This window comes from Sceloporus occidentalis, unplaced genomic scaffold (assembly GCF_023333645.1).
Source record: "Sceloporus occidentalis isolate IW3139 unplaced genomic scaffold, rSceOcc1.0.p SCAF_7, whole genome shotgun sequence".
NCBI classification, from domain to species: domain Eukaryota; kingdom Metazoa; phylum Chordata; class Lepidosauria; order Squamata; family Phrynosomatidae; genus Sceloporus; species Sceloporus occidentalis.
Genome location: NW_028316987.1, coordinates 29819977 through 29841742, shown reverse-complemented (window position 1 = coordinate 29841742; position 21766 = coordinate 29819977). Strand labels below are relative to the sequence as shown.

The 21766-nt window shown below is 39.8% G+C and overlaps 1 protein-coding gene across 2 annotated transcripts in view; it reads left to right on the top strand.

The window, feature by feature from the left end:
- The window catches only part of LOC149309469 (contactin-associated protein-like 2), a 1389887-nt gene that overhangs the window by 1232602 nt on the left and 135519 nt on the right, over window positions 1-21766 (top strand). For both annotated transcript variants that reach the window (XM_089532517.1, XM_089532516.1), the window contains one exon: window positions 15438-15608. In XM_089532517.1, the coding sequence (XP_089388643.1) occupies window positions 15438-15608 (171 nt within the window). The remainder of the gene's footprint in view (window positions 1-15437; window positions 15609-21766) is intronic.

Below are 21766 nucleotides of genomic sequence, written 5' to 3'. Positions count from 1 at the left end.
CAACATTTGGATCACACAGTATACAGAAAACCCACACATAAAGACCAATACCTGCACAAGAACTCTAACCATCACTCAGGACAAAAAAGAAGCACAATCAAAACGCTGGTAGACCAAGCAAAACGCATCTGCGAACACCACTTCTTGGAAGATGAACTGAAGCACTTGGATCAGGCTCTACAGGCTAATTATTATTCCAGCTCAGACATCAGAAGGGCTGCCAGGCCCAGGAAAACCAAGAGAAGTGAAGACAAGCAGCCACCCAAAGTGAAGGTATTTTTACCATACATCAAAGGAGTCACAGACAGAATAGGCAAAGTGGTGAGGAAGCATAACCTGCAAATGGTCTACAAACCGACGAAGAAAATCCAGCAAGTGCTTCGCTCAGCCAAGGACCAGAGAGACCCTCTCACAGCCGCAGGAGTTTACTGCATACCATGCAGCTGCGGACAAGTCTACATTGGGACCACCAAACGCAGTGTGCAAACAAGAATCAAGGAACACGAGAGACACTGCATGTTGGGCCATCTAGAAAAATCAGCAGTAGCAGAACATGCCACAAACCATCCTGGGCATAAAATACTGTTTGAAAACACTGAAGTTCTGGACCATGCCAACCACTACCATGTCAGGATGCACAGGGAAACCATTGAAATCCAAAAACATCTGGATAATCCGGAAGCTTCAATTGGTGCAGAACATGGCTGCAAGGCTGGTCACTGGCACGACCAGGGCCAGCCATATAACACCGGTTTTAAAAAACCTCCATTGGCTGCCCATTCGCTTCCGGGCGCAATACAAGGTGCTGGTAATGACCTATAAAGTCCTAAATGGCTTGGGCCCAGGTTACCTGAAGGACCACCTCTCCCCATACATTCCGCCTCGCACCCTCAGAACATCTGGGCAGCAACTCCTTAGGGTTCCCGGGGCGAGGTTATCCTCCACTTCCAGGAGGTCTTTCTCCATCGCCGCCCCGGCCCTTTGGAACACGCTGCCCATAGAGCTCCGCTCAGTCACCTCCCTGGCCCAATTCAAACGGGAGTTGAAGACCCACCTGTTTGGCATCGCATTCCCCGATTAGTCCTTATAGGCCCCCCCGCCATAAAGGCCGCACAGGCAATGGGTTCCTAACCCGGGGGCATTTGTTGTTGTTTTTCTTTTTGTGCTGTTTTGTATTTTAACATTGTATATTGAAACTTCATGTACTTTTAACTGTTGTGAACCGCCCTGATCTTTGGAAGGGCGGTATACAAATAAACCATTTATTATTATTTATTAATTTCAACCGAAAAGAAGAAACCCCTAAAGTCAACAAAATTTGGCTACCAGTCTTCAGGAATAGCAAAATAAGGACTCAGCAAATGCAAATGGGAAACCATTCAGAGTCAGGGGCTTTCCCAGCAGATAATGATCATCAATTAGCAGACATTAATCCTCTTTTGCATTAGCCTCCCAGACTGAGGCTGGCCATCAACAAAAACAATACACATGCAAATCACTCCTGCATTCCCAGGCTCACACAGTATATATACACCCAACTTTTTTCAGGCAAAGTATTCTCTGTGCCAGCCACAGACCCTGGCGAAACGTCAGGGAGACCTTTTCTAGAACATGGCCACATAGCCTGAAAACCCCACAAAAAACCAAAACAAAAAATTGTAACTGATCTGTCATCAGTTTCTATTAAAGCTCTGTCTTTGCTGTTCAATCTGTGATAGATGACTTTCACACATGCAAACCAGCCCATGATGTTGCAGTCATGAGTGTGCATATTAGAAACTGACTCACGCTTCCAAAAATATGTTTAAGCTGAAGATATCAGTTAGTCACTATTAGGAGCAATGCATTGTTCCTGCAGATATCTGGCTGCTTTGACAATGGTTTGTATATATTCCTGTTTCAAAGGCAGAGTAAGAAATCTGAAGCACAAGTAGTTAATAATACAGTGTAGACATGCCATTTTGGCTGCCAGTTATTAAGCTTATAGCTGTTTTATGTTTTCTCTGTGTATCTAATATTAGAACACTTTGGAGCTCTCAATGAGTATAAATGATAAGAGGCCACTGTTTTATCTTTGGCTTCTTCTGTTAACCTGCTCAAAGCCCTTGAGCTCAGATCATGCAGTTTATATTGTCAGAGGAAATCTTCATTCAGATAAAAGCTTAGTATCTTTTGTTTGAACATAACTCTTATACATACAGAGAGAGATGAAACTTACATTTAAGTTTTCTATTTTAGAATAAATGGCTAAAAAGAATTTCAGCATTGCATCAACTAGATAGAACAGTGTATCTGAATAACTTTATGGACTGATTGCATCATGTATCTTCTCATTGGTTTTCCTTGATGATGTTACGTCAAAAATCCATAAATATAAACTCATTGGTAGTCCTAGTCCCTTCCTTCTAATACTCTAAGTGTCCACTTTGTTGAGAGTGCAGACTGCAACTCCTGAAATCTCTGGTAGATGATATTTGATTTTTAAGAAATTATGTTTTAAGAGATAATGTATGTGTTGTCCCAATACCATAACTATAATAAATGTACTTTTATTCATTTTACAATAGCCTCTGAAGAAGGCCAATTTGTGACAAGGCTGGAACGCATTGGACTTTTTAAGATAATAAAGTTTCTGGACCATCAACAGCATGTGGGACTTCATTTCCTTTATTTCTTCCACTGTGAATATGTGATTTCCATTTTTTTGTTATTTCTTTTCCTTACTCATGTTCACATGTGGTAGTTTTCAAAGAAGTAGCCATGTTACTTTCTTGCAGCATAAAAAGGAAGAAGGAAATAGGATGGAGGGGCAGGGGAGCAGCAGCACCTTCAAGACTAACTGATTTTTATTTGCACCTAATTTTGCATGTATTAATATACATAGTGTGCCACAGAGCCATTGTCTTTGTTCATACCTCTGCTAATGGAATGGAATTTGTGAATATAATTCAGTTTAGCAGTTTCTTTTATTAGGCTTCTAGCTTTTCTTTTGTAATTTCTTTGTTTCAAGAAAAAAAGAAAATACAAACCAATAACAGAAAGTTAAACTATCTCCACAAAATCTAATCCACAATCATATCCATAAAATCCAGTCAATTAGCACAAGTATGAATAAAGACAATGGTGTCATGCTACAGTACATACAGTCTGCCCTTGCCTTATGCATGGAATCCGTTCCAGATCCCCCCGCGTAAGGCAAAAAACACATATGTTCGAGCCCCATTAGATATAATGGGGCCCATGCATGCTGGAAGCTGCCTATAATGAGCCCACATATGGCATGGACTCGCTGTATATTCATACAAGAGTCCTTGCTACTGCACATATAACAAAACGAATCTTCTCAGAGAGAGTTTTGAAGCCAAAGAAACTGACTTCTGGTAAACAAATTTATTGCTTTTACACATCATCACTAATTGGCAGCTACAAAGATTTGGAAGACCTGTATCAAATTACGCAGCCCTTTGAAAATTTAGGGCAATGCAATGGTCATGATTTGCATCTTTCTGGATTCTGTACCACTCCCAAAACTGTGTAATAATTTATGCATTATGCCTGAGCAAACTACCTTTTACCCCAGATTGGGAACCGAATTATGCACGTGAAGTTCATATTCACCCTGAATCTTCCACAAGTGAATCAGAGGCTTGCACACCCATTCTGGGGCAAATGCCCCTTAGTGTGGGTCATTTGGAAGTGGAGTAAAAGCTGTATCTGTTGAAAAAAACTGGGTTTGGCAAATATGAACTTGCCCCCGATCATGATTGGGGGAAGTTCAGGGGAGGGATTTAAGTCAGAGGGAGGGCAGAGGGTGGAACATTCCCTCCCCTTCATCGAAGGAGGAGGACCAGGAAGGAGCTGGAGGAAGGATGCAAAGGGCGATCAAGGATAACGGAGCAAGAGGAGGAGGAGACAGGAGCCGGAGGAAGGATGCAAAGAGCAATTGGGGGTAACGGAGGAGGAGGAGGAGGCAGGAGCTGGAGGAAGGATGCAAAGGGTGATCAGGGGTAAAAGAGGAGGAGGAGACAGGATCCAGAGGAAGGATGCAAAGGGCGATCGGGGGTAACAGAGGAGGAGGAGGAGGCGTCAGGAGCTGGAGGAAGGATGCAAAGGGCGATCGGGGGTAACAGAGGAGGAGGAGGAGGCGGCAGGAGCCAGAGGAAGGATGCAAAGGGCGATCGGGGGTAACAGAGGAGGAGGAGGAGGCGGCAGGAGCCAGAGGAAGGATGCAAAGGGCGATCGGGGTGAGGAAAGGGCTATCAGGGTGCCTGAGAAAGGATCAGGTTCAGGGTAGGTCAGAGGGAGGGCACAGAACAGAACAAGCCTCCCTCTCGCACCAGGCAGCTCTCTTTTTATTTTTTTATTTTTTATATATTTGACAGTCTATGCGCATAGTTCTACAGGTATATACATATATAGATAGAATGTGTCTACTTGAGCTACTTTCCCTTTCATTTGCTTGCTCCCAGCAGCATGCACTTTGCAAAAGGCTTTTTTTCTAAATTATTTTTTATATGCAAATGCTACAATGCAAATGCTACAAATGTTTCTCTTTCAATTTGGCAAATTGTTACAGAATGCTTTTGCTACTGTCTGTAAGGAACTGGGGTGGCTGAGGGAAAGCAAAGGATTCAGAGATGGTATTCTGAGGTGAAGAATTAATTATTATTATTATTATATCTGTATGAGGCATTGGGGTGGCAAGGAGGAAGGATGCAGATGCATTAGATTGTATTTTGGGGAGGCGGAGAGATCCATAATCTGTAGTGACCCAAATACACACAACACACACACACACACACACCTGGATGTTTTTAAATTCGACAGCATCAGATTTAAAACTGGCACCGGTTTGTTTGTTTTTAAAAAGGAGGGGGGAGCAGACATCAGGTGGCCCAATCACCTCAACGAAAGCGGAAATAAATTTGATTGACAGCAAAGGAGCCTTTTTTTAAACCAGTTCGGCAAATGAGAACTCTCTCCAGGGCTGCATGGTATTCAGGGTTAAATTACCCTAAGGTAAATAGTCGGCACTTGCTTCCAGCGGGATTTGGGGGGAGGGGATCCTGATCTACCCAGTTCCATCCAGCGCAAATAGGTGAGTCTGAATGGGGCCAAAATCACTCTGTACTGTATCCAAAGAAGTAGGTTTATATCTACAAAAGCTCATGTGACAATAAAAACCAGTTAGTCTTAAAGTTACGGCCACATTTATTTTTCTCTTTTCTCTCTTTCTCCCTTCCTTCCTCACTTGCACTCAAATCCCAGAAAAAGGGTTAAGATGTTCAAGATTCAGTTTCTTGAGACAGAAGAAGAGAAGCCTCTGTCAGTACACTGGTGGAACTGAAATTTAATGGTCCAGTATATCTGCCAAGATACATCTTTGAAACTATTGCTTCAGTTGAATAATTGATCTTAGCTAAAGTAGACCATTGAATCAATGCCGTTTATCTAAGTACCATTCGGCAGTTAATTCACTGGGTCTGCTCTCATTGGGACAAGCACTGGATTTAATTGTAGCCCAGACTAGTAATTTGTAAAGCAGAGAACATTGTTTGAAATTATCCATATCATCATCTTTATTTTGGTCATTAACCAGTATAAAATAAGATAAAGTAAAATAAAGTAAAATAAATATTAGAATAAATAGACTAAATAAGTAAAATAATAGAATAAAATACAATTGTTGATATAAAAATCAGATATGATCTCTACCATCTGACATCAGATATTACCCATCATCTGTAGACATGTTTTACACATGATGTAACCAAATTTTGCTACCTTCTGTATGATAGTTTGGTTCTGGCTGTCCAACAAATAATGTAAGTAAAACACGTCTATGTGACCAGGAAAATTAGTTACAAGAGGGGTAATCAGCTGATGATGAATATCCTTATAGAATTGACAATACAGAAGAATGTGGCCTGTGGTTTCAATAGCACCAGTGTCACAGGGACATAGTCAGAGCTCATGGGGAATTTTCCTATACTGTATTTCCCTTCCAACACTGATGTTGGAAATGTTTGAAATTAAGTTGTCTGAAAAATAAATATTTTTAAAATATTTGTTTTCTTTTGGGATATTTGCTTCATGGGATTTCAAGTGTTTCTTTGACTTTCCAAAACTCTCCAGATTTTATAAAGAAATGTCTGGTTTTAGTAACATGGATGAATGGTTATTTCTAGAAATGGGGTATGGTGGAGGATGAGTTCCTAATGCTGCTAACCTCAAAATAACAGAATTCGTCCCATTAGAAGTATTCTTAAGTGGCATGGATCTTGTGGCATACACCTTGTAATTCCCAGACTCTGAGGGACAAATAAAAAGTGAGTAGCAACTTTGCAAAAAAATCCAAAAGAACAAGGCTTTGGGTTAAAAACCAGCTGGGAAATGTTTTTCATAAATCTCTGTCAAAATCAGCGTGTGCATTTCTGCTAACTATTCTACTGAAAATACACAATGTGCACATTTGTACTGATTTGAATATACTGTATTTGAATGTTAGAATTAATTTCTTCTCCTTAAAAATGAGATGTCAATTTACCCCAGAAATCCTAATGATTTCTGAATGAGGAAAATAATATATGTTGACAGATATAGGCAGTCCTATAAATACATTTGCTAATTACATCATCAATTTTAAAAAGAAATTTGTTTAGCTTTAAATATTATATCTTACTGCCCTCTGGTGGAATTATTTATAAATTTAATTCTTAGTAATTGGAAAGCAGACCTTTCCTTTTCTAATGCTTTAGTTCACACACCGTAACAAAACTTTTGAACACGGTAATTAAAACAATTTGAAATCACTCCAGCTCAGCAGGCATAATATCCTATGACACTTTCATAGAATCATAGAATAGAATCATAGAGGCTTATCGCATTGATTATTAAATCGATTTACCTCTATCGGGTTTGAAGCTGAATTCAGGTGGCATCCTGATCTTATCAGACATTTTTTTCTGCCAAATCTGCCGCCCGAATAATGCCCAGGTCCATCTCTGCTTCCAGAGCCACTCCTCCCAGCTCTTTTTGAATATGGCTGTTTTCTGACTTAAGAAAATGGCTGGCGGAGCGTCTCTGGAAGTGGCAGATCAGAAAATGGAACCTGATCTCCCTGAATTCTAGTTCAACATTCAGACCACTACACCATGTTGCCCATTACAGGTGAAACTTGTATATACTATAACTGCTCCATTCGTTTCTAGCCCATTCTCCTCAGATGATCCAACAGAGACATTCTTAGGTCCCTGATGTATAGAAATATCTTAGGCGGGATACAGACCACCCAAAAAAGGTGGTCTACCACCACCTCCATTTCCGCCGGCAGGAAGCCTCAGCTGCCAAAGGCGAGGCTTCCCAGCGGTGGAAAAAGAATCCGCAAAAAGCGGGTTCTTTTTGCGTCACGCTTGCAACGCCCAAGTGCGCAAATGGCGCATTTGTGACATTGCAAGCACAACGGGATGTGCGGATGCTACACATCCGTTGCGTCAAAATGGCAGTGCCCGTGTGTGCCATTTTGACACCCCCATCACGTGCTAGGGGTGAGGCCGGTATGGATGGTGCATCCTCAGCCAACCCCTAGCACTTGACGGGGGCAGTGCAAAGGCCCATCTAAATCGGGCCTTAGTTAGCCCGTTAGTGAAGCTTCATTTTAGAAAGGCTTTTATGTTCACCCACTCACTTTTCCTCCCCATCCTTTACTTAGCTGGAAGATTTTTTTTTAGCAGCTTGGCATTTTGAGAAGGACTGAAGAAACACAGAGTTGTGGTGTTCGGTTACAGTAATGCATCTGCAGTAAACAATGTAATAACGGCTGAGCTGGGAAAGAGTGGGATTCTACTCTACCCAATTCTGCTGTAGCTTATGCCTGCACAAAACAAAGGGTGTATCCACACTGCAGAAAAATAAAACAGTTTGACACCACTGTCATGACTCTATCCTACAGAATCCTGTTATTTGTAGTTTGGTGAGGCTCTAGAACTTTGTGACAGCCCAGGCTGATTACCTCATCAAACTTTAAATCACAGGATTCCACAGGATGGAGCCATGACTGTTAAAGTGGTGTCAAACTGGGTTATTTCTGCACCGTGGAAGAGCTGAAAATAGCTGCGGGCCCTGGGGAGCCTTGCCTTTTGTGGTGGCAGCATAGGTCTTGGATCTAATGGGCATGTTTCCTATGCTGCGGAGCACTGTATCAGGAGTCCCACCAGGACCTGAGAGTGTTGATGGCTAGCAATGTCACCTGTGCGGGGGCAACATCGATTCAGCATTCTCCAGTGACATGGGGCGAAGATGTGCTTATGCACATAGCCGGCTCTTTAAGTGGTGGGAACACTTTAGGCCGGTTACCCCTCTGTCATCCCAAAGCCTGGCCATGACCAGGCATTTCGGTTCATCAACCAACTTGGGTCGGTCAGTGTCAGATCCAGACCTCATGCTTTCAGGCCAACCTTCTTTTCACTTGTTGCTGTATAGTATATACAATAAAGTTGTGGCCTTTTCTTGCGAAGTGGTTGTCCTTCATGTTATTCTCACCCTCCCCTTCCTCAACAATAGCTGCTAGCTCCAGAATTCCTTGTGGATGACACATGAACAACAAAACAGAAAAAAGGGGAAAGCAGATAAACCTCCTTTAGGAACAATAATAATAATAACTTTATTATAGCCATTTGGCCAGCACAATTACAAAATTCCAATTTAAAACATAACTTAGTTTTATACCATAGGTTCATATACAGGCAGATTGGAGAATATAAACAAATGATAGTTTATAAAAAGTAAGGATAAAAAGTAAGGATAGGGCTGCACGATCAGGTAAACACACAACAAAGAGTAGGCTGCCATCACCTCGCAAACAACTCTATCATATTGTGTAATAGAGCACCACATTCAAGACATATTAGTTCAAAACCACAGTCATATCCTCTGTCCAAGCAAGAGTTAAACTACAAAGTGCCATTAATCAGATGCAACTGATTGGGGTAACTTCATTAGACTTTAGTCCCCAGCTAGGTTCGTTTGATGGCATGGTAAAATACAGCTATACCTCCTCATTTACAAATTTTACCGTTAAATCAAGCCATCTATACAGATTTTGAGATTATATTATAACATATTACATCTGTTTAACAAACTTTTTACGATTTGCAATGGCAGCTGCAAAGAATTGTGCAACTGCTTGCGTTATACCTTCCTTCTGAACTGCAAGTAGAAAATTCGTATAAAATTTCTCTTGTCTCCCTGGAACTACTCTCAGCAATTAAAACTAAATAAGTGGGTCTTCAGAAGATGCCAGCCACAGATGCTGGCAAAACGTCAGGAAGAAAATCTTTTAGAACATGGCCACATAGCCCAAAAACCCACAAAAAACCATGGATGTTCCAAGGGGAAGGGAGAAAATATTGAGGAAGACGAAAGGGATGGTGAAAATAGTCAAACTGACATAGAGGAAACAAGAAAAAAAGTGCAAGGACCCAACAGTGGGAGGCAAAAAAACTTGCAAAGGCAGCAGGTAAAAGGGACCCGTGGTCTGCGATGTCTCTACACTAATGCACAGAGCATGGGAAATAAGCAAGATGAACTCGAACGCCTAGTACAACAAAGCAAATATGATATAATAGGCATCACCGAAACCTGGTGGGATGAGTCTCATAATTGGAATGTGGAAATAAAGGGGTATAACCTTTTTAAGAGAAATAGGCCAAACAGGAAAGGAGGAGGAATAGCACTATATGTCAGAGATATTTACACCAGTGAAGAGATCCAGGACATCAATACTGACAGCCAGGTGGAGAGCATCTGGATAAAAATTAAAGGGGAGGGAAACAACAAGGATGTTATGCTGGGAGTCTACTACAGACCTCCAAGTCAGACTGAGGAATTGGATGATGCCTTTCTAGAACAGATGACCACACACTCAGAAAGGAGAGATGTAGTAGTGATGGGCAACTTCAACTATCCTGATATTTTCTGGAATTCAAACTCAGCAAAATCCTCAAGGTCTAGCAAATTCCTCACTTGCCTGGAAGACAATTTCATTGTCTAAAAGGTGGAAGAGACTTTAGGAGACTTTAGGAGACTTTCTAGACTTTAGGAGAGTTGATTTCAGTAAACTTAGAGAAATACTGGGGGTGATCCCATGAACAGGAATACTAAAAGAGAAGGGAGTTCAGGATGGATGGGAGTTTCTCAAAAGGGAGATACTGAAGTCACAATTTAAAACAGTTATAGTGAGGAAGAAAAATGGGAGGTGTCTCAAGAAACCAAGATGGATGACTAAGGAACTTTCAACTTAGCTAACTTTTAAACAGAACATGTATAAGAAATGGAAAAATGGGGAAATCACCAAAGAGGAATTCAAACAAATACCTAGCATGTGTAAGGGTAGAGTCAGAAAAGCAGAATGAACTCAGGCTTGCTAGAGAGGTTAAGAACAATAAAAAAGGCTTTTTTGGATACGTCCGCAGCAAAAGGAAGAAAAAGGAAATGGTAGGGCCACTGAATGGAGAAGATGGCAAAATGCTAACAGAAGACAGAGAAAAGTCAGAATTACTCAACACCTTCTTTGCCTCAGTCTTCTCAGAAATGGCAAAGGGTGCTCAACCTGAGGATAATGGAGCAGAAGACAGAATAGGGGAATTTCAGCACAGAATAAGTAAAGAGACAGTACAATAATACCTTGTTAATCTGAATGAATATAATTCTCCAGGACCAGATGAACTACATCCAAGAATATTAAAAGAACTGGCAAATGTAATATCGGAGCCATTGGCAATAATCTTTGAGAACTCCTGGAGAAAAGGAGAAGTCCCAGCAGACTGGAGGAGGGCAAACGTTGTCCCTGTCTTCAAAAATTGGGGGGGGGGGGGGAGAGGGGGGAAGGACAATTCTCGTCCAGTTAGTCTGACATCAATACCAGGAAAGATTCTAGAGTAGATCATTAAACAGAGAGTCTGTGAACATTTAGAAGGCAATGCCATAATCACAAAAAGTCAACATGGGTTTCAGAAAAACAAGTCATGCCAGACAAATCTGATCTCTTTCTTTCATAAAATTACCAGCTTGGTAGATGAAGGGAATGCTGTGGATATAAGTATACCTTGAATTCAGTAAGGCCTTTGACAAAGTTCCTCATGACATTCTTGCAAACAAGCTTGTAAAATGTACGCTAGACAAAGTAACTGTTACATGGATTTATAATTGGTTGACCGGCAGAACCCAAAGAGTGCTCAACAATGGCTCCTTTTCATCCTGGAAAGAAGTGACCCTTGTGGGGGTTCCCACAAGGCTCTGTCCTGGGCCCAGTGCTATTCAACATCTTTATCAATGACTTGGATGACAGAATTCAGGGCATACTTATCAAATTTGCAGATGACACTAAATTAGGAGGAATAGCTAATACTCTAGAGGACAGGATCAAAATTCAAAACAACCTGAATAGACTAGAAAGCTGGGCCAAAGCTAACAAAATGAAATTCAACACGGAGAAATGTAAGGTACTGCACTTAGGGCAGAAAAATGAAATGCACAGATATAGGATGAGTGACACCTGGCTGATCTAGACTACATGTGAAATGGATCTAGGAGTGCAAGTAGACCACAAGTTGAACATGAGTCAACAATGTGATGCGGCAGTTGTGTTCAGTTCTGGGCACCACAATTCAAAAAGGACATTGAGAAACTGGAGCGTGTCCAAAGGAGGGCAACTAAAATGGTGAAGGGTCTGGAAACCATGCCCTATGAGGAACGACTTAGGGAGCTGGAGAAGAAAAGGTTAAGAGGTGATATGATAGCCCTTTTAAAATATTTGAAGGGATTTCATATTGAGGAGGGAACAAGCTTGTTTTCTGCTGCTCCAGAGAACAATGGATGCAAGCTCCAGGAAAAGAGATTCCACCTCAACATTAAGAGGAACTTCCTGACAGTAAGGGCTGTTTGACTGTGGAACAAACTCCCTCAGAGTGTAGTGGAGTCTCCTTCCTTAGAGGTCTTCAAACAGAGGCTGGATGGCCATCTGTTGGGGATGCTTTGATTGAGAGTTCCTGCATGGTGGGGAGGTTGGACTGGATGGCCCTTGTGATTTCTTCCAACTCTACAATTCTATGATCTTCTGTTCACATGCTCTAGGATGGGTTGTTGTATATAATAGACACCCATAATGAAGTCACTGTTGGTTTTTTCCCTTCAGTTTTTTACTCAAACACCCCTAACTGCTTTTTTAGGTTCTGATTCATGGATATATTTGCAAATGTACACACCCTTGACATATAATGCTACTAATGCTCCTTTCCTGTTTGATCTAATTATTTGGAATAGGTTATACCTTTCCATTACTATGTTCCTATTATGAGACTCATTCCACCAGGTTTCAGTGATGCCTAGTAAATCATATTTGTTTTCCTGTGTTAAGAATTTAAGCTCATCTTTTTTATTTCCCATACTCAGTGCATCAGTATAAAGACATCTAAGACCATGGGGCATTCTCTCCTGCCAACTCCCTCTTGTTTTTCCTCCCACTCTTGGGTTTTTGTGCTTTTAGCTCAAATCCCTCTCTCTAATTTAGGGTATTATCACAAGTACTTTGTGTCCCCTTGCCTTCTGGAATGTGGTCTCCCTCACCCATGTAACTTAATTTAAGCCCTTCTGATCAGACTTGCAAGCCTCCTAGCAAATATATTCTTTCCAACTGCTATGAGGCCCAAACCTTCTCTTGCCTTCCTTCTTCATGAAAATGCAGGCCATGGTGCAAGAAGCCAAATCTTTCTTGATGGTCTTATCAGTACAACCAGTTGCTCACTTCTAGTATTCTTCTGTTGGATCACATCCTTCAACAGGAGCAAGTGATAAAATAACAACCTGTAACCCAGGGTCGATTTCTTTCCTCTTCATAGCTTTGTAGTCCTTGCAATATGTTGAAAGCTATGCCTTATATATTTATTGTACTGATATAGATGAGAAAGAAAGGGGTAAGTGGGCTTGATGAGTCTTGTCATCCTTTGCATTTACATCATGAATCTTCACTCTTGGGCGATGTACAGAATGACCCATGTATCTGTGGGAGATATGTTCCCACACTTACCATGGAAATGCAGAACCATGGATAACAGAGATCCTTATTGAAATGAATGACGTCCAGAAGAAGTTGACCATAGAGTTGCAGTGGAGGACCTAAAGATTCCTAAAGAGAACACCTCTCTAGGCATTTCTAGGTCCTCCAGCATGACTCTATGGTGAACATCACTGGATGCATACCTTAGAATCACACTGGAGGACCTAGAAAATGCCTAGAGAGAACATATTTTTTCAGACTTGAGTAAGTGAAACAACAGATACCACTCCTGTGGATTTGGGAGTTGTACTGTATACCTCTTGAGACATCTTATCAAACCCACACTGCTGTTCCTTGCCACTGGGAATCTCCTACTAACATGAATGAATGAATGAATGAATGAATGAATGAATGAGACTTTATTTATATACCGCCGTTCCTTCGATCACGGCAGTTTACAACATAGTAAAAATACAAAGTACAAAGATACCAGATATAAAATATACCAACAACAATCCCCCATATTAAAAACAGTATAATACATCGATTAAAATTCATCATTCAATCATATAATTAAAACCAGTAAAAAAGCAATAAAACGATTCCGATCAAACAAATCACACAATACATAGGAGAGAATATCGATTAGGACATGTGAGGGAAAGCTTGGCGGAAGAGGTAAGTCTTGAGATTTTTCTTAAAAGACTCGAGGGAGGGGGCCACGCGGAGCTCGTCAGGGAGAGAGTTCCAAGTCCGCGGGGCCAAACAGAAAAAGCCCTATGCGCAGACGCTGTATATCTCACCTTAGGAACTCTCAAAAGTTGTCTCCCACCTGACCTGAGAGTGCGGGGCGGATTATATGGGGAGAGGCGGTCCTCCAAGTACTCTGGGCCCAAGCCATTTAGGGCTTTATAGGTAACAACCAACACCTTGTATTGCGCCAGAAGCGATTTGGCAGCCAATGCAGATCTTTCAATATAGGTGTTATGTGGCTGGCTCTGGAGCTGCCAGTGATCAGCCTTGCTCCATATTCTGAACCAACTGTAGCTTCCGAGTTCAGTACAAGGGTTGCCCCATGTAGAGCGCATTACAGAAATCAAGTCGAGAGGTTACCAGTGCATGTACCACTGTTTCAAGGTCATCACACCTCTCTTCTTCCTCTGGGAGTTTGGAGTAGTTTTTCCACCCATCAAAACTCTGAGGTCACGTCCATGATTACAGAGTTGTGAGGATCTTGTCCCTGAGCCTGTGCTTCATTAACATTGATTAAGGGGAGAGTTTGGAATCAGTTGTGTAGCTCCCAGTTTGAAGCATTGGTCCTGATAGTTCTTCATCTGTATTCTACATTTCACAACACCCCCCCCCCCCCCCCGTTTTGGAACGTCACCCTCCCTGGTTGCATAAACAATTTCTTGCCCTTCTATAAGAGTGTGCTTCACTTTTTCTTAAAAAATTCATCCTCCCTGATAGGTCAGAGGGTAGATACATGGACTTTAAGCTACTGTACCTTCACCTTCAATAGGGCAACTGACTTGCACATTCTACTGGTATAGTATGGCACATCTTCTGGTAAGAAAACAAACATGGCAGAAATGTTTCAGATCACTGCAATAACTCCATCCCCATCCATGTTTGTCATTCTGTATACATACTGACAATTTTCTAGCCTTTCCCCTTAAAGTCTCTCATGAACACAAAAAATGTGTTTGCTTTTTTCCTGTTTGCTGAGCTCCAAAGACAGAGGTGGCAGCTACATAGAGCTAGTGGCTGCCTAGCTCTGCCTTCAACCAAGGGGTCATTCACACTTATAATTGTGAGCAGAATCGATCTGGGTCACATGATCGATGCGATACTGAATCAAAGTTCACCCTACGTTTGCCATGATCAAAGCTGTCCATGGCAATTTAACTGTTGATGTTCACATTACCATTTGTATCAATTTAAAATGGAGCCAACATTTTGATTATTCTTGAATTTCTTTTTAAACTGTCAATCAAATGATGCGCATCTATGTCACACTGTTTGAGGAAATCCTCACGCACATCCCTTCACCCAAGAAATGTATCCCCCTATACTTGGAAAATGGAAGCAGAATTTTCTACTAATACATTTATCTATGTTAAACTAACTTCACTCAGTTATTAAATTAAATTATGCGCAACTCTGAATTACAACAATCTGTCACAGTAAAAAAACATCATTAACAATAAAGTTTTTAAAAGACAGAATTTTTACTTTTCATAAAGATGGATAGTTTTGGCGTTTGTTAGGCATTTAAAACTTTCTCTGCTCAATTTTTATTCATTCTGTTTCTAAATAAAACATGACTCAAAAGGAATATTGGGGGGAAATACATGTTTTGCTATTTCTTATGTCTCTACAGAGAATTACTGGAATGCAGCATCATTCATCACTCCATCTTCATATCTTCACTTCTCCACCTTCCAAGGAGAAACCAGTGCTGACATTTCTTTCTACTTCAAAACATCAGCCCCTGATGGAGTGTTTCTCGAGAATCTGGGAAATACAGACTTCATCAAACTTGAGCTAAAATGTAAGTATGTTCCAAGAATATTAGAAAGAGGTAAAGTGTTAAACTCTCCTAATTCAGCATGTTCTGTAAAACCAAGACTTCAGTAAGTCTTTGTTCTGCAGGGATCCAACATAAGCTTTGTCTTTAATTTAATGGCCAAATAAACAGGTTAAGGATGGAAGAAATATGTACCTCTCATTAAACTTCTTGGGGGGAAAGATGGGATACAAAGCAAGGCAAGCCAGCAGAAGCAGCCTGAACAGCTGAGCCAGGAGCCAAGCCCTTTCCCCCACAACACTGGGACCTACCTGAGAGGCAGCCAAGCCCAGCTGAAGCAAGAATAAGTGGGGCCAGGAGTGGCAAACTCCATAAAGCCACCCCTCCACTCCCAAAGAGACATCAGGCAAGGACACTGAGATCACCTTCAGAGATTGATTGGAAAGACCATCAATATGACAGCCCACAATAGCCGAGCGCCCCAGGCGCAGCAGCGCAGCTACAGAGGCAGCATGAGCGGCGGCCTTATGAGCCGCCAGCCCTCTTTCCACCAGCCCCAAGCAGCTCAGCGACCCAGAGGCAGCGGAAGAGGAACCTCTTAATTTGTTTTGAAGAATCAGAGACTTGAGTTTCAATATTTGTGGACAATACAGGTGTGAGTGGAGAAATCTTAGAAGCTAACAGAACATATAGAGACAATTTATATTTTCAAATTGAGCCTATATTCAAGTTACAGTATTTGGGGTGGTACAGTTATAATGGAAAAAGGGAAGAAAAGGTTAATGTGAGACCTGCTTGAGGTAAAGTTTAGAGGAAAAGAAAATCAAGTTTAGCGAGGGAAACCCGAACAACTCTAGACCAGCCCAAACCATACAGGCGACCGGTATCTGGGGTCTTTAATATCCAATTCACTATTCCCAACACTATACTCACCCAGACCCAGGGGGTTGAAGGTGCACAAACTTATCCCGGGGGAGGGGTTTTTTTTAGGATGCTTGTAAAGGGCTCAAGAGGATAGGAGGAGAACAAGAGGGGAGACAGAGCCACTGAGCAGCCAGATAGTGTTTAGGGTACATCCAAGTTAGGATACTAGCCTTATTTTTGGTTTGGGAATTTTGAACAGAATAGATCTCAGATAGAATAAGCAAAGCAAAGAGCAATATAGAATATAGAACAATTGCTTTGCTAATTTTCTTTTTATTCATAAATTGTCTTTCATTATAAGAAACAAATTAGAGAATGCCTTCAAGAAAAAGGAATACAAATAAATCTCAGATAATGGATAGTCCCACAAGATTCACCTAGTAAACAAATAGAGATAAACACAATAATCTTACAAGAGTTAAGAGAATTTAAGAAATCTTTTAAAAGTGAGATAAGAGAGGAGCTTAAAGAAAACATAAATGAAATTCAGCAAGATATGCATAAAGAAATTGAAATACTATCAGGGGAAATCGATAAGATTAACAAAGAAGTAGAAGAGGTAAAAACAGAGATAGATGGAATAACCTCTAAAACAAACAGATTAGAAGCTAAAATAGAAATACTTGAAATAAAACTAAAGCAGAGTGAACAAACAATGTTTTTGCAGGAAAACAGATATAGAGAAAAAGAAATCAAATTGAGAGGGGTTCCAGAAGAAACAGAGGAAAAACTTCTTGAAAGAATTATCCACATTTAGCTAAATTTATAGATATTCCAGAGGACTATCTAGATTCCCAGATTGAAAAAGTGTTTAGAATAAATTCTAAAAAAGCAAGAGAGAGGAAAATACCAAGGGATATCTTAATTAGTTTCACAAATACAAGAATAAAGGATGAACTGCTGCAGCAGAATTTCAAAGAAAAGTTAATAATAGATGATAATACAATTGAGATTTATAAAGACCTACCGGTACAAACTTTAAGAAAAAGACAGGAGTACAGATTCTTGACAAATATACTTCAAGAGAAGTATGTTAGATATAAATGGGAGAAAACAGAAGGCATTATAGTATTCTACAAACAAAAGAGATATATTGTTAACTCAAGAGAAAAGGCAAGAGATTTTCTAAGGAAAATAAATCAAGAAGAAAAGACAGAAGAGGGAGAACTACACCAGAGTCCTGAACGAGATAGACAAGGAAAAAACAAGAAAGGGTACAAAAAAGGGTGGAAGGGGGGAGATTAAGTAATTAGGAAGATATACTAACACACAACAATTAAGAAAGTAGCTTACCTAAGAGTATAATGACAACTAAAATTGCATCATTTAACGTCAAAGGTTTAAACTTAAATAAGAAAAGAAAACAAGTATTACATCTGCTAAAGAAAAATAACTTTGACATAATTTGTTTACAAGAGACTAAATTAAGAGAAGAGGATTTAAAACTTCTAAAAAAATCGAACTTTGGAAATATATTTGGTCATGTACAAAAAAGAAAAAAAAAGAGGAGTAGTGACACTTATAAATAAGAAACATGAAGCAAGACAAATATATAAAGATACTGAGGGAAGACTATCAATAGACGAAGTGATGATATATGGGAGGAAAATAATAATTATTAATATCTATGCCCCCATGGGGGGAAAAGGTTCCTTCTTTCAATTACTGAATAAGAAGTTATTGGAGTAATATGGTCTTACTCCAATATCAGGTCATGCTCTTTTATCATTTCAGTGCCACTTGCAGGGAGTTTCCCTTGGTTTCGTTTTATAGTTTTATCATATTTTCTGTCTCTATATGGCCTTATTACTCCAAGGTTATACTGGCTGGGGACTTCAATGGAGTAATAAGACCATATAGAGACAGAAAATCTGATAAAACTATAAAACGAAACCAAGGGAAACTCCCTGCAAGTTGCATTGAAATGATAAAAGAGCATGACCTGATAGATGTGTGGCCCAAACTGTATGGAGAAAAAAAGGTTTTACAGTGGAACCTTATTATACGCGAGGGATCCGTTCCGGATCCCTCCGCGTATAAAAAAATCCGCCTATGCTCGAGCCCCATTGTTTCCAATGGGGCTCGTGCACGGCGGCGCGGCGGCGCACAAGGCGCAATGGGTGCGTGCGCCCATTCAATTGAATGGGACGCGCCGCCCCTTCCGCCCCGCACGCGCCGGCGGCTTTGAGCGCCTATGCTCAAAGCCGCCTATAAAAAGGCAGCGTATGCGGAGGCTCCACTGTACCTTCTTTTCAGATTGTCATCAATCCTATTCTATGATGGACTTATTTTTGGTATCCAGGGATATAATTACAAGAGTTAATAGGATGGAGATCGCACCAAGATTATTTTCCGATCATAACTTGATAGACGTATATATACAAAAACAAAACAAAGACAGTTTTGAATTGAGACTAAATGAAGATTTGTTGAATGATGAAATTTTTGTTAATAAAATGAAAAAAGAAATAAAGGTTTTTTTAAAAGAAAATGATACTGAAAATATATTAATGAAAACAATATGGGACACAAGCAAGGTGGTAACAAGGGGTCTTCTTATACAGAGGGCAAGCAATTTGAGGAAAAACAAGCAAAAGAATCAAAAATTGCTAACAGAAGAATTGAGAAAGCATGAAGAAGAATTAAAACAACAACTACAGAATAAAAAAATTCATAACAAGATCAAATTTTTTAAAAATCAATTACAAATGACAATTACAGAAGAAATAGCAATGGACTTGGAAAAAACAAAACAAAAAAGCTTTGAAAATGTGAATAAAATAGGGAAATGGCTAGCAAAAAAAATAAATAAATAAGATAAGAAAGCCAAAACAATTGATGAAATTAAAGTCAATGGTAAAACAACAAATAAAATGCCTCCAAGTCATTTCCAACTTATGGCAACCTCATCCTGGGGTTTTCCTGGCAAGATTTCTTCAGAGGGGGTTTGCCCTTGCCATTCTCTGAGGCTGAGAGAATGTGACTTGACCAAGGTCACCCAGTGGGTTTGCTTGTCTCAGACAGAATTCGAACCCTGGTCTCAGAGAATGCTCCAATGCTCAGAATGCTCCAAAGTTTCCTTGCATGTGCTGTTGTTTTTCTCTCTTCTTCTTCTATTCCCAATGAATTAGTAGCTGTGAATTTGGGTCTTGGAGTTGTGCTGATAGGCATGTCAAAATGTCCTCCATTCTGAGCATGACTAAGAAACATGAATTTATATTGTTTTTATTAATGTTTTTGGCTTTTAGTTGTTCCATTTTTCTGGAACATCCTACAGTTTGTCCTACTTCATGCCCTACATTTTTCCTACACTTCAAGGTCCTACGGGAGAGGGAGGGGCAAAATATTTCTCGCCTAGGGTGGCCAAATACCTAAGATAAGTTTACAGCATCACAGAATCTAAAAGAAAACCAGATGAAAATAGCAAATAGATGGTATCGCACTCCTGTAAAATTAATATATATACAGTGGTACCCCGGGATACGAATGCACCGCGTTACGAAATTTCCGGGGTACAAAAAAGTTAGATTTAAAAAAACTGTTCCGGGTTACGAAGGATTTTTCGGGTTACAAAAATCTTTTCGGCGCGAAATTCAAAGCGCGGCTAGGGCTAGCGGCTTTCCAGCGGCTTTTCGGGTTGCGAAATGTATCGGGTTACGAACGGCGCCGCGGAACGAATTAAATTCGTAACCCGAGGCACCACTGTATATATAAATAATAGATATGCAATGTTGGCTATGTAAAAAAAAATGGGTCACTATACCATAAGTGGTGGTCATGTAGAAAGAATCAAAGGTTTTGGGGGGAAATACATTCAACTATTCAAAAAATATTTCAGATTGATTTTGAAATGCTACCAGAATTCTACTTGTTAAATATGACATTTGTATTAAAAAAAAATAGAAAACAATTACTGGAGGGTATTGTTATATACTGTGACAGCAGCGAGACGAGTGATAGCTAAAAAATGGAAAAATAGTGATCTGCCAATGATTGAGGAGTGGGCACAAAAATTACAGGAGTTAAAAGAAATGGACAGACTTACAGATAAGATAAATAATAAGGACAAAAATAGACTACAGGAAGAATGGCTTCTGACATTAAAATTTTGGGAAAGGACATTCAACATCAAGAAAGATCTCATGATGTAAAACCCACAATAATATAAGGAAATATACCAACAAAAATGCCAACAAAACAGGATCATGGACAAAAAAGCTTTTGAAGAATGTACTAAGGAATCGACAAAAATATTTAAATATGGGCTGTTGGTAATAATTGTAGAGAAATAGAAAGGTCATGGACAAATCTGTTGATATTATCTATTGATAATATCTTTTTATTCTATTAGGAATATTAAAAAATATGGATAGGAAAAATTTACAAATGCAAAATATAAATGATTGCAGACAGCTGTATGAGGAAAGCAACTTGTATATATTGTTTATATTGTAAATGATATTGAAAATAAAAAAAGAAAAACATTAATGGCCAGACTTCAACATGGGTTACTTGAAATGGATTATCATCAATAAGCAGAACATATTCTTTTGACTCTTTTGGTACTAATACATATAATTATTTTATTGTATTTGTATCCCATCTTTCCCCCAAGGAGTTTAATGAGAGATACATATTTCTTCCATCCTTAACCTGTTTATTATCACATCAACTCTGTGAGGTAGACTCAACCAAGAAAAGCCTGTGGGCCAGTCATGTCCTTCAAGGTCAATATGTTTCACTGCTTCTAAATCATGTTAAGATCAAAAGCTAAGTTTGGGCATAACACCAAAATATCGTAGGACCAAATTAAGTTTTCTGGTTGGATAAGCAGGGCCAACCTAAAGGTTTTTGTAAGGGTTTGGGAGTTTCACCTGATCTGCTGCACCCTGCCTTCTATAACTAGGGCACCTGGTCTCTCTGCAATTCCATTCTTTGATCAGAGATGGCTGGTATTAACCCCAAGATATTAAAATACATGATCTATCGTTTTTATTGAATCATAGAACTATGTCACTAGAAAGCCCCAATTTGACACTTAGTGGTAACATATGGATCAGGATATTAAAGAACCCATTTTGGCATATATAATGTAATATATGATTTGACATATTAAGAATGGAATTCTGTCATTTTGCAAACAACAGGTGACAGGTTAAGAGATGTGCATTAAACTGCCCATTACTAAACATTCCTTTATATTATAAGTCAATCAATGTCATAAAATATTGTGAATTCTATGCAGAAAAAAGCCCAGC